Consider the following 19,847-nt stretch of genomic DNA (forward strand, 5'->3'; position numbering starts at 1 on the left):
CGCATGCGCCGCCCTTTGGGGGGGAACGGGGCGGGGCGGGGGCGCGGCGAGCGCCGCCCTCGGGGGCGGGGCTAAGGAGGGCCCCGCCTCGTTCAGCGGCGCCTGTAGACCCCAGGGTCCCCATCATGGCCCCTATAGCTCCCAGGGCCCTATAGCCCCAGGGTCTCTATTATGGCACCTGTAGCCCCCAAGGTCCCCATTATGGCCCCTATAGCCCCAGGGTCCCCATCATGGCCCCTATAGCCCCAGACCCCTATAGCCCCATGGTCCCTATTATGGCCCCTATAGCTCCCAGGCCCCCCAGTATGGCCTCTATAGCTCCCAGTCCCCTATAGCTCCCATCTCCCTATAGCCCCAGGGTCCCTATTATGGCCCCTATAGCTCCCAGGCCCCTATAGCCTCACTCCCCTATAGCCCCCAGGGTCCCTATTATGGCCCCTATAGCCCCAGTGCCCTATAGACCCAGACTCCTATAACCCCAGCCCTCTATAGCCCCCAGGGTCCCTATTATGGCCCCTATAGCCCCAGTGCCCTATAGACCCAGACTCCTATAACCCCAGCCCTCCATAGCCCCCAGGGTCCCTATTATGGCCCCTATAGCCCCAGTGCCCTATAGACCCAGCCCCCTATAGCCCCAGTCCCCTATAGCCCCAGGGTCCCCAGTATGGCCCCTATAGACCCAAACCCCTATAGCCCCAGGGTCCCTACCCAGTCCCCTATACCCCCAGACCCCTATATCCCCACTCCCCTATAGCCCCAGCCCCCTACACCCCCCAAACCCCTCCGCCTCCCACCACAACCCCTCTCTACCCCCCCCCCCCCCACATCTCCCTACGGCCCTTAAAGCCCCCCCCAGCCCCTACACCTCCACCCCCCCGGCTCCTATAGCCCCTATAGGTGCCTGTCCCGTGTGTCCCCCCCCCCCAAATAACGGGGCGCAGGCGGGTGACACGCCAAAGGCCGGCCGGTTTATGAAGCATCAAATATACAGTCTCTTATATACAGCGCCCGGCGCGGGCGCATGCGGGCCCGGACGCCTGGGGTGCCCCCCCCCACCCCCCACCCCCCCGCGAGCGTCCGGAGCTGGGGAGGGGGGGGCTAAGGATGGGTGGGGGGTGGGGAGGGGGGGGGGTTAAAGTGCCATGTGACATTCAGCCTGAGCCGGGGGGGGGGGGGGGGGGGGGCTATCCTCGCTGCCGGACCCCCGGGATGGCGATAAAGGAGGGAGGGGGCACCCAGAGGTGCCCCCACCTTAATGGGGGGGGGGGGGTGAGGCGCGAGCAGCCAAACACGAGCCACGTGCAAGGGGGTTGGGGAGGGGGAGGGGAAAAAAATGGGGGGGGGGGGGGGTTAGAAAAATAACCATGCCGGCGCCGTCCATCGCTGCCATGAGTTGTGTCCGTTCTCTGCCCGGGGGGGGTGGGGGGGGGGGGGGGGTCAGACCACGGTGCTGATGCGGTTCCCCCCCTTGGGTTTGGGGGGCCCTGCCCGGCTTGGGCCAGGGGCGAGGTGGGGCCGGCGGGGAGTGGGGGCTGAGGGGGGTGTGGGGGGAAGGGGGGGGGGCAAAGGCGGGTAAGAAGGGTGGGGGGGGATGGGGGAATGGGGGGGGCGGGGGGTGGTGGTGGTGATGGTGGTGGTGGTGGTGATGGGGCGGGGGGGGAGCCCCCCCGCCCCGCAGAGCCCCCCCGACCGGACCCCCCCCGCCGAAAACGAAGTGTTTGGCGGCGGCGGTGGGGGGGGGCGGGGGGTGGTGGTGAGGGGGGCGGGGGGCCGGGGGGGTACGCGTGGGGCAGGCCGTGGTGGGGGGGCGCGGGGCTGTAGAGGGGCAGGGGGGAAAGGGGCTGGCGGGGGGGTCCCGGGGGGGCCCCCCCCCTTTTGCCGGGCCGGTGTAGGGTGTAATGGGGGTGCGGGGGGGGGAACCCCCCGCCGGGGGGGCCGTGTTGTTGGGGGGGGGCTGACAGAGGGGGTTGGGGTCCCCCGTGGAAGCGGGGGGGGGGCTCCGGCGGCGATGGCGGGGAGTGGCGGGGGGGGGCGCGGGGCGAGCGGGAGGGGGGGGCTGTTGGGGGTAAGGCGGGGGAGGAGGGGGGGGGGCCGGGTCCCCCCCCCACCCCCGCCCCCCCCCCCGGCCCCCCTCTCCCCCCCGGCCCCGTGGCAGTACTGAGCGTGGAGGGCCTGGAGCTTGGAGGGGCCCTCGGGGGCCGGGGGGGGCCGCGGGGGGGGGGGGTGATGGTGATGGGAGGACGAAGCCGAGGATGAGGAGGCCGAAGCCGAGGCGGGACCCCCGGCGCCGGCTGGGGGGCCGGGGGGGCCTTTGCCCCTCCGGCTGCCGAAGAGGGACCCCAAGAAGGAGGAGGAGTTGGAGACAGGGCGGGGGGGGGGTTTGTAGCCCTCCGGGGCCCCCCCCGGCCCCCCCGGGGGACCCCGAGCCTGCGGCCGGGGGCTGCTGATGATGGAGCCCTGCGGGATGGGGGGCGGGGTCAGCACGGATGGGCCACGCCCACTCTCCCGCCAGGCCACGCCTCCCCCCCACCAGGCCTCGGCCCATTGGTGGCAATAAGGGAGCCTAGACCCCCCCCCCAGCCAGGATAATCCCCGCCCCTTAGAGCGAGCCCCACCCTCTCCCTGGAAAAGCCACGCCCCCTAGGGCCAGCTCCGCCCCTGGGCTGTGAGCCCCAAAGCCCCGCCCCCTAGCGCCAGCCCCGCCCCTGGGCTCTGAGACCCAAAGCCCCGCCCCCTAGCACCAGCCCCGCCCCTGGGCTGTAAGCCCTGCCCCCTAGCAGCAGCCCCGCCCCTGGGCTTTGAGCCCCGCCCCTTGGCACCTGCCTTCCCCCACCCATTGGTGGCAAATGGGACAGGCCCCTCCCCCTCCCCGGTGCCAGGTCACATGGTCTTTGCAAAGAAGCCCCGCCCCCCCAGCTTCAGCTTCTCTTTCTCATTGGTGGATGGGGCCCCGGGCTCCTCCCTTTCCCTGGGATGGCCCCACCCCCTGATGCAACGCCCTCCCCCACTGCCAGTTCAGGGAAAGCCCCGCCCCTTCCCCGGGAAAGCCCCGCCCCCGGGCCCAACCACGCCCCTTGTGGACAAGCCCCACCCCTGCATGCCCAAGCCCTGCCCCTCCAGCAAGCTCCGCCCCCTTCCCCAGAGCAGAGGGGCACTAGGAAACAGAGGGGGGTGGGGTTTGAAGGGGCGGGGCCTGACGGGGGCGGGGCCTGTCGGGGCCCCTCCCACTCACCTCGATGGTGCTGTCCAGGGACCCCACGCTGTTGCGCCGGCCCCGCTTGCCTTGGGGGGGGGGGGGAGGCACAGTTTGGGGGGCAGTGGGGGGGGTCTCCCTGGTGTGACCCCTCCCCGGGGGACCCCAGCACCTCCCGGGGGGACCCCAACTGCCCCCCAGTGCACCCCAAATGCCCTCCCAGGGAACCCCAGGGGCCCCCAAGGGAACCCCAAAATGCTCCAGGGGACCAAAACTCCCTGCCCTGGGCACCCCAAATGCCCTCCCAGTGGACCCTAAGCCCCCCCAGAGGCCCCCAAATCGCCCCAGGGCACCCCAAATGCCCTCCCAGAGGACCCCAATTGCTCCCAGGGACCCCCAAACACCCCAGGGCACCCCAATTGCCCACCCAAGGTACCATAATGCCCCAGGGGACCCCAACCCCCTGCTCCGGGCACCCCAAATGCCCTCCCAGGGCCCCCCCAGCCCCCTCCCATGGCCCCCCCGGCCCCCCCTCACCGCCGTCGGAGAGGTCCCGCAGGGAGCTGCTCAGGGCGCTGCGCTTGAGCCCCTCCCCCGGCCCGAAGGCCTCCTCCAGGCTGCTGCGGCTGAGGCCGTTGAGGGCTTCTCGGGGGGGCCCCCCCCCCCGCGGCCCCGCCACCCCCTTCTGCTTCTCCAGCTCGGCTGCGGGGGGGGGACACGGCGGCCCCAGTCAGCCCAGTGCCCTCCCAGCGGGCCCAGTGCCCGTCGGAATGCCCCCGGGGACCACCTTGGTGGCCATCCCAGTGCTCCCAGTGACCCCCCCGACCACCTTGGTGCCCCCAGTGCCTGGCCGAGTGCCCCCAGTGCCAGTCCCAGTGCCCCCAGTGTCAGTCCCAGTGGCCCATTGCCTGTCCCAGTGCCCCCACTGCCAGTCCCAGTGCCCCCAGTGCCTGTCCCAGTGGCCCACTGCCTGTCCAGTGCCCCCAGTGCCTGTCCCAGTGGCCCAATTACCAGTTCCAGTGGCCCAGTGCCAGTCCCAGTTCCCCAGTGACTGTCCCAGTGGCCCACTGCCTGGCCCAGTGCCCACAGTTTCCATCCCAGTGCCCCCGGTGCCAGTCCCAGTGGCCCCACTGCCTGTCCCAGTGCCCCCAGTGCCTGTCCCAGTGGCCCACTGCCTGTCCCAGTGCCCCCAGTGCCTGTTCCAGTGGCCCAATTACCAGTTCCAGTGGCCCAGTGCCAGTCCCAGTTCCCCCAGTGCCCGACCCAGTGGCCCACTGCCAGTCCCAGTGCTCCCAGTGCCAGTTCCAGTGCTCCCAGTGCCAGTCCCAGTGGTCCAGGGACTGCCCCAGTGCCCCCAGTTCCCACCCCAGTGCTTCCAGTGCCTACACTACCTGTTCCAGTGCCCCCATTTCTCACCCAGTTTACCACAGGAGCCATCCCAGTGCCAATTCAAGTCTTCCCAGTGCTCCCAGTGCTCCCATTCCCCATCCAGCTGACCCCAGGGAATGTCCTAGTGCCCACCCAAGTGCTCCCAGTGCCCATCCCAGTGCCACCAGTGCCCCCCACGGCCCCATTCCCCATCCAGTTGACCCCAAGAACCATCCCAGTGCCCATCCAAGTGCTCCCAGCGTTCCCAGTGCCCATCCCAGTGCCACCAGTGCCCCCCATGGCCCCATTCCCCACCCAGTTGGCCCCAAGAACCATCCCAGTGCCCACCCAAGTGCTCCCAGTGCCCATCCCAGTATCCCCAGTGCTCCCATTCCCCATCCAACTGACCCCAGTGAATGTCCTAGTGCCCACCCAAGTGCTCCCAGTGCCCATCCCAGTGCCACCAGTGCCCATCCCAGTGCCACCAGTGCCCCCACAGCCCGTTCCCCACCCAGCTGACCCAGGAACCATCCCAGTGCCCACCCAAGTGCTCCCAGTGCCCATCCCAGTATCTCCCAGTGCTCCCAGCGCCCCGCTCACCCTCCACGCGGTACTTCTCCATCTCCTGCACCTCGGCCACGGACTCGCGGAGGTCGCTGGAACGAAGCGCAGCCGGTCCTGCGGGCTCGGGGCGTTGAAGATGATGAGGACCTTCCTCTCCCCGCCCGGCGCCGCCGACAGCAGCTTGATCCCAAACTGGTAATCTGGGGGAGGGGGGGTCAGGGGGCGCGGGGTCAGAGGGCACGGGGTTCCCATGGGGGACATCGTGGGGTGGGGAACATCCAATGGGGGACACCAAGAGACATCCAATGGAGGACACCAAGGGACATCCCATGGGGACCACCATGGGACATCCCATGGGGGACACCAAGAGACATCCAATGGAGAACACCAAGAGACATCCAATGGAGGACACCAAGGGACATCCCATGGGGACCACCATGGGACATCCAATGGGGGACATCAAGAGATATCCAATGGGGGACACTAAGAGACATCCAATGGGGAACATCATGGGACATCCCATGGATGACACTATGGGACAACCCATGGGGAACATCATGGACATCCCTTGTGGGACATCATGAGGTGGGGAATATCCCATAGGGAAGCCAAGGGATATCCAATGGGAGACATCAAGGGACATCCAATGGGGGACACCAAGAGACATCCAATGGGGAACATCATGGGACATCCCATGGATGACACTATGGGACAACCCATGAGGAACATCGTGGGGTGGGGAACATCCCATGGGAGCCACCATGGGACAATCCATGGGGGACATCAAGGGACATCCAATGGGGGACTTCATGGGACATCCCATGGGGGACATCATGAGGTGGGGAAGAACCCATGGGGGACACCAAGAGACATCCAATGGGGGACACCAAAGGACATCCCATGGGGGACATTGTGGGGTGGGGAACATCCCATGAGGGACACCAAGAGACATCCTATGGGGACACCAAGGGACATCCCATGGATGACACCATGGGACATCCCATGGGGGACATCATGGGACATCCTATGGGGACCACCATGGGACAATCCATGGGGCACACCATGGGACATCCAATGGGGGACATCAAGAGATATCCAATGGGGGAGACCAAGAGACATCCTATGGGGACACCAAGGGACATCCCATGGATGACACTATGGGACATCCCATGGGGGACATCATGGGACATCCTATGGGGACCACCATGGGACAATCCATGGGGCACACCATGGGACATCCAATGGGGGACATCAAGAGATATCCAATGGGGGAGACCAAGAGACATCCTATGGGGACACCAAGGGACATCCCATGGGAGCCACCATGGGACAACCCATGGGGGACATCAAGGGACATCCAATGGGGGACTTCATGGGACATCCCATGGGGGACATCATGAGGTGGGGAAGAACCCATGGGGGACACCAAGAGACATCCAATGGGGGACACCAAAGGACATCCCATGGGGGACATTGTGGGGTGGGGAACATCCCATGAGGGACACCAAGAGACATCCTATGGGGACACCAAGGGACATCCCATGGGGGACATCATGGGACATCCTATGGGGACCACCATGGGACAATCCATGGGGCACACCATGGGACATCCAATGGGGGACATCAAGAGATATCCAATGGGGGAGACCAAGAGACATCCTATGGGGACACCAAGGGACATCCCATGGATGACACTATGGGACAACCCATGGGCAACATCATGGGACATCCCTTGTGGGACATCATGAGGTGGGGAACATCCCATAGGGAAGCCAAGGGATATCTAATGGGAGACATCAAGGGACATCCAATGGGGGACACCAAGAGACATCCAATGGGGAACATCATGGGACATCCCATGGATGACACTATGGGACAACCCATGGGGAACATCGTGGGGTGGGGAACATCCCATGGGAGCCACCATGGGACAGCCCATGGGGGACACCAGAGGATATCCCACGGGGGACACCATGGGACACCCAATGGGGAACATCAAGGGACATTCAATGGGGGACACCAAGGGACATCCAATGGGGAACATCATGGGACATCCCATGGATGACACTATGGGACAACCCATGGGGAACATCATGGGACATCCCTTGTGGGACATCATGAGGTGGGGAATATCCCATAGGGAAGCCAAGGGATATCCAATGGGAGACATCAAGGGACATCCAATGGGGGACACCAAGAGACATCCAATGGGGAACATCATGGGACATCCCATGGATGACACTATGGGACAACCCATGAGGAACATCGTGGGGTGGGGAACATCCCATGGGAGCCACCATGGGACAATCCATGGGGGACATCAAGGGACATCCAATGGGGGACTTCATGGGACATCCCATGGGGGACATCATGAGGTGGGGAAGAACCCATGGGGGACACCAAGAGACATCCAATGGGGGACACCAAAGGACATCCCATGGGGGACATTGTGGGGTGGGGAACATCCCATGAGGGACACCAAGAGACATCCTATGGGGACACCAAGGGACATCCCATGGATGACACCATGGGACATCCCATGGGGGACATCATGGGACATCCTATGGGGACCACCATGGGACAATCCATGGGGCACACCATGGGACATCCAATGGGGGACATCAAGAGATATCCAATGGGGGAGACCAAGAGACATCCTATGGGGACACCAAGGGACATCCCATGGATGACACTATGGGACATCCCATGGGGGACATCATGGGACATCCTATGGGGACCACCATGGGACAATCCATGGGGCACACCATGGGACATCCAATGGGGGACATCAAGAGATATCCAATGGGGGAGACCAAGAGACATCCTATGGGGACACCAAGGGACATCCCATGGGAGCCACCATGGGACAACCCATGGGGGACATCAAGGGACATCCAATGGGGGACTTCATGGGACATCCCATGGGGGACATCATGAGGTGGGGAAGAACCCATGGGGGACACCAAGAGACATCCAATGGGGGACACCAAAGGACATCCCATGGGGGACATTGTGGGGTGGGGAACATCCCATGAGGGACACCAAGAGACATCCTATGGGGACACCAAGGGACATCCCATGGGGGACATCATGGGACATCCTATGGGGACCACCATGGGACAATCCATGGGGCACACCATGGGACATCCAATGGGGGACATCAAGAGATATCCAATGGGGGAGACCAAGAGACATCCTATGGGGACACCAAGGGACATCCCATGGATGACACTATGGGACAACCCATGGGCAACATCATGGGACATCCCTTGTGGGACATCATGAGGTGGGGAACATCCCATAGGGAAGCCAAGGGATATCTAATGGGAGACATCAAGGGACATCCAATGGGGGACACCAAGAGACATCCAATGGGGAACATCATGGGACATCCCATGGATGACACTATGGGACAACCCATGGGGAACATCGTGGGGTGGGGAACATCCCATGGGAGCCACCATGGGACAGCCCATGGGGGACACCAGAGGATATCCCACGGGGGACACCATGGGACACCCAATGGGGAACATCAAGGGACATTCAATGGGGGACACCAAGGGACATCCAATGGGGAACATCATGGGACATCCCATGGATGACACTATGGGACAACCCATGGGGAACATCGTGGGGTGGGGAACATCCCATGGGGGACACCAAGAAACATCCTATGGGGACACCAAGGGACATCCCATGGATGACGCCATGATACATCCCATGGGGGACATCGTGGGGTGGGGAACATCCAATGGGGGACACCAAAGGACATCCAATGGGGAACATCATGGGACATCCCATGGATGATACTATGGGACAACTCATGGGGGACAGCATGACTTGGGGAACTTCCCACAGGGCACATCATGGAACATCCCATGGAGGACACCAAGGGACATCCAATGGGGGACATCATGGGACATCCTATGGAGGCCATCATGGGACAAACTTTGGGGGACACCATGGGACATCCCATAGGGGACACCATGAGGTGGGTGACATCCCATGGGTGACACCAAGGGACATCCCATGGGGGACATTCCGTGGTGGGCCCCACAGGACAAAGGATCATCCGGTAGTGGATCTCGTGGGACGTAGGGGCAGGGGAGCACCCCATGGAGATGCCGTGGGGCAGGAGGGCATGCCATGGGGTGCCGTGGGGCGCCGTGGGGCTCACAGGCGTTCTGGAAGAGCTGCATGTGCATCTCAACGAGGGGGAAGCTCTGTCGGAAGCTGTAGGTCACCAGGATCTTCTTCTTCTGGAAGATCTTCGTCACCTGCCGGGGCCACCAGGTCACCGGGGACCCAGGCATCTGGGAGACCCCTCTACTCCCTGTGGGTGCCCCCCACCCCAGGGACACCCTGGCTCTTCAGAGGACCCAGGCGTCCGGCTCACCACCAGCAGGTCGTTGAAGAGGAAGACCTCGCGCTGGTGCAACCCCAGGCGCTGGGGCCGGTTGGGGTCGGGGACCTCGTAGAGCTGACAGCAGCACACCAGGCGCCGGTGGGGCAGGGACAGCACCTGAGGGTGGGGGTGGGCTCAGCATGGGGCGGGGCCTCGGGGGGACACACCCACCCGGCCTCCAGGCCCATCCCTTGATGGTGATGGCAGGCTTGACATTGGCCTGGCCCATCCCTGGGGTCACCTAGAGCGTTCCTCCATAGTGTCACCTCCAGCATCCCCCGTTGGAGCATCTAGAACGTCCCCCATAGGATCACCTAGAACGTCCTCCATAGGGTCACCTAGGACTTCTCCCATAGGGTCATCTAGAACATCCTCCATAGAGTCACCTAGGACTTCTCCCATAGGGTCATCTAGAACGTCCCCCGTGGGTCTTGAGGAACATCTCTCCAAAGGTCACCTAAACTATCTCTCCATAGGGTCACCTAGAACTTCTGCCATAGGTCACCTAGACCTTCCCTCCATAGGGTCCCCTAGAGCATCCTGCCATAGGGTCACCTAGAACATTCTCCACAGGTCACCTAGAGCATCCCTCCATAGGGTCACTTAGATCATCCTCCGTAGGTCATGTAGAACATCTTCCATAGGTCACCTAAACCATGCCTCCACAGGGTCACCGAGAACTTCCCCCATAGGTCACCTACACCATCCCTTCATAGATCACCTAGAACATCCTCCATAGGGTCACCTAGAGCGTCCCTCCATAGGTCACCTGGAGCATCCCTCCATTGGGTCACCTAGAACATCTCTCCATAGGGTCACCTAGAACTTCTCCCATAGGGTCACCTAGAACATCTGCCACAGGTCACCTAAACCACCCCTCCACAGGTCACGTAGAACATCTCCCATAGGTCACCTCAACCATCCCTCCACAGGGTCACCTAGAGGATCCCTCCATAGGGTCACCTAGAACCTCCCCCATAGGTCACCTAGAACCCGCCCCGCCCCTCAGGTGAACCCACCGGCTTCTTGCCAACGATCATCCGCTCGACGGCCTGGACCTGGGAGACGTGGTCGTCGTTGGTGCGCAGCTCCCGGCTCTGGATGCGCTGGTAGATGCCCACCAGCATGTCCCGGGGGATGTCCTCCCCGTTGTCCACCCCTGCGCGACACCCGGGGTGCCCCCCCGCCCCGGCTCTAGAACCCTCGTTCCGAAGCAGGGGGGTGGGGACAACCGAGGGGGGACGAGATGGGACCGCCGGCCTCACCTCGGAGGTTCTTGATGAAGTCCTCCAGCTTCATCTTGCGCTCGGCCTTGACGCTGGGGCTGTACATGTCGGTGTTGAGGAGGATGATGGCGAAGGCCAGGATGAAGATGGTGTCCGGGTTGCGGAACTGGCGCAGCAGGGCCGCGTTACACACGCAGTAGCGTTGGCTGCGGGGCGGACAACCCCCACCGGCCCATGGGGTCAGGGTGCCCCATGGCCATCCCCACGTGGCCGGGATGGCCTCTGCACCCCACAGCAGTCCCAGTGTGGTCCAGGTCTCCTTGTATGTGGGGCACCACCTCTGATGTCTTCCTAGTCTATAGGGTCACCTAGAACATCGCCTGCTCCATATGGGCCACCACCTCCGATGTCTCCTAGTCTATAGGGTCACCTAGAACATCGCCTGCTCCCATGTGGGCCACCACCTCTGATGTTCTCCTAGTCTATAGGGTCACCTAGAACATCGCCTGCTCCCATGGGGGGCCACCAACCCATGTCCCCCTGCTTGGTCCCTAGGGTCACCTAGAACATCACCTGGTCCTATGTGGGCCACCAACCCATGTCCCCCTGTTTGGCCCCTAGGGTCATCTAGAACATGACCTGCTCCCACATGGGCCACCACTCTGCTTGGTCCATAGGGTCACCTAGAACGTGTCCTGGTCCCACGTGGGCCACCACCCTGACGTCCCCCTGTTTGGTCCCTAGGGTCACCTAGAACACGACCTGCTCCCATGGGGGCCACCAACTCGATGTCCCCTGCTCAGTCCACAGGGTCACCTAGAACATCACCCCACGGCACGTGGGCCACCACTCCTAGCATCTTCCTCTTGACCCATAGGCTCACCGAGAACATCACCCCAAGGTGACCACGCAACCGCGTGCCACGGCCCAGTGGCCTTCCCGGCGCCAGGGGAGATGGGGTGGGGACATGGACTCGTCACCGTCCCTCACCTGAAGGCCTCGATCAAGCGCTCGACCTTCTGGGCCTCCCCCTGCACCCGAATGTGGGATTGGAACTTCCGCAAGGCCTCGTCCAGCTCCATCCCAGAGAAGTCCATCTCGTCCACCACGCAGCTGCAGGAGAACCTCGAGATGGCCTCGGTCCCGGAGGAGGACGCTCCCCTCATGTCCCAGCGTGTCCCCCATCCCACCCCACGCCTTACTCCAGGACGTCACGGTTGAATTGCTTCTGGCGGTTGCCGAGGAACTCGCCGATCATCTGCCGGCTCAAGCCCTTCCTCTCCAGGATGAAGTGGGCCACCCCCACCGGCGTGTCCGAGAGGAAGCCCCTCTCGATCAGGTACTGGATCCCCTTCTCTGGTTTCCTACAAAGATAGGGGGCCACCTAGGAGGACAACCTGGCTTCTCTATAGGGTGACCTAGAACGTCATCACGCCTTGATGCTGGGTCACCTAGAACATCACCATGGCCTTCTTATAGGGTTATCCAGAAACATCATCGTGGTCTTCTAGAGAACCACCTAAACATCACCTTGGCCTTTCTACAAGGCCACCAAGAAGGTCGCCTCGGCCTTTCTCTAGAGACACCAAGGTCATCCTCTCCTTGCTCTTGGGTCATCTAGAACATCACCCTGTCTTCACCATCGGGCCACCAAGAAGGTCGCCTCAGCCTTTCTCTAGGGTCACCAACATCATCCTCTCCTTGCTCTTGGGACATTCACAACATCACCCCGTCTCCACTATCGGGCCACCAAGAAGGTCATCTTGGTCTTTCTCTAGGGCCACCAAGAAGGTCACCTTGGCCCTTCTCTAGGCCCACCAAGGTCATACTTTCCTTGCTCTTGGGTCATCTAGAACATCACCCTGTCTTCACCATCAGGCCACCAAGAAGGTTGCCTCGGCCTTTCTCTAGGCCCACCAAGGTCATATTTTCCTTGCTCTTGGGTCATCTAGAACATCATGCTGTCTCCACCATCGGGCCACCAAGATTCCCGCCCCCTCCCTTCCACCGGGCCACCGCGAACGCCACGAGGTCCCACTATTGGACCACCAGACCCCATCCCACCTCCGACGCGGGGCCGCCAGCCCCCTCCAGCCCCCCCCCCCCCCTCCAAATTTCCCCCCGCCCCCCCCCTCACTTGTTGAAGAGGTTGAGGCCGATGCGGTACTGCCGGCGTTGCACCACGTCGTTGTTGAGCGCCGGCGAGTCCCAGCTCTGCCGCGGTTCCCGTTGGTAGGTGGCTTTGCCGGGGGGGCCGGCGGGGCCGGGGGGTTGCGGGGGGCCGGCGGGAGGCGGGGGGGGCGGCGGGGGGGGGGCGGCGGAGGCTGTCTCGGGACGAGGAACCCGAGGAGCAGTTGAGGGTCTCGTTGGAGTTGGAGCTGCTCCCCAAGCTCTCGTTGTCCCCCTCCGACCCCTCCTCGGCGGCGGGGGGCGGCGGGGGGGGTCCGGAGGCGGGGGGCGCGGCAGGGGGGGGGCGGTTCGGGTGGAAACAGCGATGCGGGGGGCCGGGGGGGCCGGGGTAAGGTCCCCCCCCCCACCGGCCCCTTCGGGTTTGTAGGGTCCCCCCCGGTTGAGGGAGCCGCGGTCGGAGCGGTCGCTGAGGTCGGCCGAGCTGTCGCTGGGGGGCTCGACCGTCAGCAAGGGGGGGTGACCCCCACCCCCACTCCCCCCGACCCCCCCCCCGCCGCCCCGCCCCCGGCACTCCAAGCAGGGGGGGGCCGCGGCGAGGGGGTTCCTCGGGTGCCCCCCCCAGCGTTCGGCGGGGCCGGGGGGGTTGGGGGGAGGCGGGGGAGGCGGGGGGGCGGGGGGTTGGGGGGGGCCCCCGCCGCTGTCGGGGAGGGGGGGGGGGGGTTGGGGGCTGGGGGGGTCGCTCGGGGGAGGGGGGGTCGCCGGGGAGCCCCTCGTCCAGGTAGAGGGTGACGTCGCTGGCGGAGGTGGCGGCGCTGTCGGCGGCGGGGGGGGGGGGGCGCCGGGGGGGGACCCCCCTGGGACCCGCCCCCCCCCAGGGCTTCGTCGATGGAGGCGGCCAAGGACTTCACCTGCGGGGGAGGGGAGGGGCGGGGGGGCCCCATATCAGCCCCTCCCCCCACCCCCAATAGCCACTGTGACCCCTGACCCCCCCGTGACCCCGTCCCCCCATGACCACGTGGCTTCCCACGACCTCCCATGACCCCTAGGGCCCCCATGACCTCCCCTTGACCTCCCATGGCCCCTCTGACCTCCCATGACCCCTCTGACCCCCATGACCCCTGTGGCCTCTGATGACCCCATGACCCTCCATGTCTTCTATGACCCCCCCATGACCCCCACGACCTCCCACGAACCCCATGATCTCCCATGACCCCCATGACCTCCCACGGCCCCACCCATGACCCCCCCATGACCCTATGACCTCCCATGGCCCCTATGACCTCCCATGACCCCCATGACCCCTGTGTCCCCTCCATGTCCCCTATGACCCCTATGACCTCCACATGCCCTATGTCCCCAGTGACCCCCCATGACCCCTCTGATCCCCATGGCCCCTCTGACCTCCCATGGCCCCTCTGACCTCCCATGACCCCCACATGTCCCCTGTGACCTCCCTTGACTCCTAGACCCCCATGACCCCCTCATGTCCTCCCATGACCCCATGGCCCCCATGACCTCTCATGGCCCCTCTGACCCCCATGACCCCCCCCATGGCCCCTTTGACCTCCCATGACCCCCATGACCCCTCTGACCCCCCCATGACCCCATGGCCCCTATGACCCCCATGACCCTCCCACGGCCCCCATGACCTCCCATTCCCCCATGGCCCCCATGACCTCCCATGGTCCCCGTGACCTCCCATGACCCCTATGACCCTCATGACCCCCTATGTCTCCCATGACCCCCCCATGGCCTCCCATGACCCCCATGTCCCCTATGACCTCCTATGACCCCTAGGACACCCATGACACCCCCACCATATCTCCCATGACCTCCCATGACCCCCCAATGTCTCCCATGGCCACCATGACCCTTTGACCTCCCATGACCCCCTCTGACCCCCATGACCCCCCCATGGCCCCCATGACCTCCCGTGACCCCTCTGACCCCCATGACCCCCCATGCCCCTTTGACCTCCCATGACCCCCATGACCCCTCTGACCCCCATGACCCCCCATGACCCCATGGCCCCTATGACCTCCCATGACCCCCCAATGTCTCCCATGGCCACCATGACCCCTTTGACCTCCCATGACCCCCATGACCGGGGGCCCTTTGACCTCTCCCATGACCCCATGACCCCTCTGACCCCCATGACCCCCTATGACCTCCAATGACCCCCCAATGTCTCCCATGAACCCCATGACCCCCCCATGACCCCATGGCCCCTTTGACCTCCCATGACCCCTTTGACCTCCCATGACCCCTCTGACCCCCATGACCCCCATGACCTCCCATGACCCCCATGACCTCCCATGACCCCCATGACCCCCATGACCTCCCATGACCCCCATGACCTCCCATGACCCCCATGACCTCCCATGACCCCCATGACCCCTATGACCTCCCATGACCCCTATGACCTCCCATGACCCCCGTGACCCCCGCGCCCCCCTACCTGCTGCGCGAACGCCTCCTCCAAATCCCCCCCCTCCGGGCCCGAAGTCGGCGGAAGCCGAGAGCTGCCGAGGCGAGGGGGGGCTCCCCGCGCCCCCCCGCCCCTCCCCCCCCCCACCGCCCCCACCCCTCCGCCGCCGCCGGGCCCCCCCTCCCCCATCCAACCCCGCCCGGCAAGACCCCCCCCCCCCCCCCCCCCCCCGTAACGGGGCGCCCGCCTGGGGCCCCCCAAGACCCCCTCGTCCAGCGAGGCGGGTTTGCCCTGGAAGTAGGGGGGGGGGCGGGGGGCGGGGGGCCCGGGGCGGGGGCGGGGGGCCCGCGGTCGTACTCCTCGAAGGAGAACTGGAGGCGGAGGCCGGGGGAGGGCGAGGCGGCGGGCGCGGCCCCCCTCGCTGCGCAGCCGCTCGAACTTCTGCGCCATGCGGTAGCGGCGGAAGGCGGCCTGGATGGTGCGGGCGGCGCGGCGGGTGCGGAAGTAGCCGCCATATTTGCGTTCCAGCATCTCCACCTGGGGGGTGGGGGGGACACGGGGACGTCAAGGTGGGGACGTGGAGATGGGGACGTGGAGGTGGGGATGGGGATGTGGGGATGGATGGGGACGTCAAGATGGGGACGTCAAGATGGGGATGACAAGATGGGGACGTCAAGATGACATGGAGATGGGGACGTCAAGATGACATGGAGGTGGGGACGTCAAGATGGGGACATCAAGATGACATGGAGATGGGGACGTCAAGATGGGGACGTCAAGATGACATGGAGATGGGGATGTCAATATGGGGACGTCAAGATGGGGATGTCAAGATGACATGGAGATGGGGACGTCAAGAAGGGGACGTCAAGATGGGGATGACAAGATGGGGATGTCAAGATGACATGGAGATGGGGACGTCAAGATGGGGATGACAAGATGGGGACGTCAAGATGACATGGAGATGGGGACATCAAGATGGGGATGACAAGATGGGGACGTCAAGATGACATGGAGATGGGGACGTCAAGATGGGGATGTCAAGATGGGGATGTCAAGATGACATGGAGATGGGGACGTCAAGATGGGGACGTCAAGATGGGGACATCAAGATGACATGAAGATGGGGACGTCAAGATGACATGAAGATGGGGACGTCAAGATGGGGATGACAACATGGGGACATCAAGATGACATGGAGATGGTGACGTCAAGACGGGGACGTCAAGATGGGGACGTGGGGATGGATGGGGATGTCAAGATGGGGACATCAAGATGGGGATGGGGATGTGGGGACGTGGGGATGGGGACATGGGGATGGAGACATTGATGGAGACATGGAGATGGGGATGTGGGGATGGGGACATGGGTAGGGACGTGGGGGTAGGGACATGGGGATGGGGACGTTGATGGAGACATGGGACGGGGGATGACGGGATGGGGACATGGATGGGAACATGGATGGAGATATGGGGACGTGGGGATGGGGACACGGGGATGTGGATGAGCAGACCAGGATGAGGACATGGATGGGGACATGGGGATGGGGACACGAGGTGCCAGAGGTGGACGCGGGCAAGGCCAGGGGCCAGGGTCCAGGGTGGGGGACAGGGCGGGAGAAGGTCATGGGTGAGGCAGAACTCAGGGAACCAGGGGTGGCACCAGGGTGGGGGCGCGGTGGCCTCACACAGGTATGGTGACCATTGGATGGGGACAGTGACCATCCCATGCGGCTGGGGACCATCACACATGGGGCTGGGGACCATCCCACGTGTCCAAGGACCATCACATGGGGCTGGTGACCATCTTGCATGGCCAGGTACCATCACACATGGGTTGGTGCCCATCACACGTGGCTGGTGACCATCCCACGTGTCCAAGGACCATCACACATGGCTGGTGACCATCCCACATGTCCAAGGACCATCACATAGGGTTGGTGCCCATCACACATGGGGTTGGTGCCCACCACACATGGGTTGGTGACCATCCCATGGGGCTGGGGACCATCCCACCTGGCCGCGGACAGTTACATGGGGCTGGTGACCATCACATGTGGGTGGTGACCATCCCACGTGTCCAAGGACCATCACATGGGGCTGGGGACCATCACACATGGGGCTGGTGACCATCCTACGTGTCCAAGGACCATCACACTTGGGTTGGTGGCCATCACGTGTCCAAGGACCATCCATGGGGCTGGGACCATCACACGTGGGTTGGTGACCATCACACATGGCCAGGTCCCATCACACATGGGTTGGTGACCATCACATGTGGGTTGGTGACCATCCCACGTATCCAAGGACCATCCCATGGGGCTGGTGACCATCACGTGGGGCTGGGGACCATCCCACGTGTCCAAGGACCATCACACGTGTCCAAGGACCATCACATGGGGCTGGGGACCATCACATGGGGCTGGGGACCATCCCAGGTGTCCAAGGACCATCCCATGGGGCTGGGGACCATCACACGTGGGTTGGTGACCATCACGCATGGCCAGGTCCATCACACATGGGTTGGTGACCATCACATGTGGGTTGGTGACCATCACATGGGGCTGGTGACCATCACATGTGGGGCTGGGGACCATCCCACGTGTCCAAGGACCATCACATGGGGCTGGTGACCATCACACATGGGGCTGGTGACCATTACACATGGGGCTGGTGACCATCCCACATGTCCAAGGACCATCCCATGGGGTGGGGGACCATCCCACATGTCCAAGGACCATCCCATGGGGTTGGTGACCATCACATGGGGTTGGTGCCCATCACACGTGAGGTTGTTGACCATCACATGTGGGTTGGTGACCATCCCACGCGTCCAAGGACCATCCCATGGGGTTGGTGCCCATCACACATGGGGTTGGTGACCATCCCACGCATCCAAGGACCATCACATGGGGCTGGGGACCATCACGTGGGGGTTGGTGCGCATCACACATGTGCTGGTGCCCATCACACGTGGGCTGGTGACCATCCCACGCATCCAAGGACCATCACATGGGGTTGGTGCCCATCACACCGTAGGGTTGGTGCCCATCACACGTGGCCAGGGACCATCACATGACGCTGGGGACCATCACACGTGGGGTTGGTGACCATCATGCATGGCCGGGTCCCATCACACATGGGTTGGTGTCCATCACACGTGGGTTGGTGACCATCACGCATGGGGCTGGTGACCATCACATGTGGGTTGGTGACTATCCCACGTGTCCAAGGACCATCCCATGGGTTTGGTGCCCATCACATGTGGGTTGGTGACCATCACACATGGGGCTGGTGACCATCACGCGTGGGGTTGGTGACCATCACGTGGGGTTGGGGACCATCACACGTGTCCAAGGACCATCCCATGGGGTTGGGGACCATCACGTGGGGTTGGGGACCATCACGCGGGGCTGGGAACCATCACGTGGGGCTGGTGACCATCATGTGGGGCTGGTGACCATCCTGTGGGGTTGGGGACCATCCCACGTGGCCGGGACCACCTGGGGGGGTCGGGGGGGGTCCCCGCGGTACCTTCTTGTCCTGCAGGTCGGTGGAGAGCTCGTAGCTGTCGCTCAGAGCCTTCGGCCTCTTGCTCTCCTCCTCCTCCTCCTGCTTGCGCAGGGCCCACGCTGGCGGGCTGGGGCGGCAGCCGGGGCCAGGCCAAGGCCGGGGACCCCCCCCCGGGCGCCCCCCCGGCCCCCCCCGGCCCGTGGGGGTGGGCTGGGGGAGGCCGCGGTACGGGGGGGGGCGCCCGGGGCTGTCGGGGCCCGGCCCCCCCGCCCTCGCTGCCCGGCGCCTCGCCGTCCACGCTGCGGGGACACCGCGTCACCCCCGCGGCGGGGACCCCCCGAGACCCCTGAGACCCCCCCGAGACCCCCGAGACCCCTCCGAGACCCCCGAGACCCCCCCGAGACCCCCCCCGAGACCCCCCCACAGCCAGAGACCCCCCCCTCAAAGAGCCCGGAGCCACCTGAGCGGGGACACGGGGGGGGGGACGACAGGCACAGACACCGGGGGGGGACGGGGGGAGATGGGGGGACACGGACACGGGACACACGGACATGGTAGACGTGGGGACGCATGGACATGGGGACACGTGGACACAGGACACGTGGACATGGTGGACATGGGACACATGGACATGGGGACACGTGGACACAGGACACGTGGACATGGGGACACAGGGATATGGCCAACATGGGGGACACACGGACATGGGGACACACGGACATGGGACACACGGACATGGTGGACATGGGGACACAGGGATATGGCCAACATGGGGACACACAGACGTGAGGACACACAGACATGGGGACACACGGACATGGGACATGGGGACACACGGATGTGGGGACATGGGGACACAGGGACATGGGACACACGGACATGGGACACATGGACATAGCCAACATGGGGACACACGGACATGGGGACATGGACATGGGACACACGGACATGGGACACGTGGACATGGTGGACATGGGGACACAGGGATATGGCCAACATGGGGACACACGGACGTGGGGAC

At 64.1% G+C, this 19,847-nt stretch overlaps 1 protein-coding gene across 1 annotated transcript; it reads right to left on the reverse strand.

Annotated features, from left to right (window-relative positions):
* Positions 1–1,437: 1,437 nt before the first annotated feature.
* On the reverse strand, positions 1,438–19,125 carry LOC142360241 (IQ motif and SEC7 domain-containing protein 2-like; the record flags this gene model as incomplete). The annotated part of the gene is given in 20 exon segments (XM_075412451.1): positions 1,438–2,457; positions 3,233–3,282; positions 3,731–3,895; positions 5,162–5,222; positions 5,225–5,325; positions 9,303–9,402; positions 9,522–9,647; positions 10,550–10,689; positions 10,796–10,962; positions 11,747–11,869; positions 11,959–12,120; positions 12,894–13,002; positions 13,046–13,166; positions 13,169–13,621; positions 13,623–13,755; positions 13,757–13,794; positions 15,345–15,408; positions 15,562–15,851; positions 18,848–19,081; positions 19,083–19,125. Coding segments are annotated over 20 exon segments (3,700 nt in total), but the record flags the coding sequence as incomplete, so codon positions are not given.
* Between the last annotated feature and the right edge of the window lie 722 nt (positions 19,126–19,847).

The sequence above is a fragment of the Opisthocomus hoazin genome, unplaced genomic scaffold (genome assembly GCF_030867145.1).
Source record: "Opisthocomus hoazin isolate bOpiHoa1 unplaced genomic scaffold, bOpiHoa1.hap1 HAP1_SCAFFOLD_214, whole genome shotgun sequence".
Taxonomy (NCBI): Eukaryota; Metazoa; Chordata; class Aves; order Opisthocomiformes; family Opisthocomidae; genus Opisthocomus; species Opisthocomus hoazin.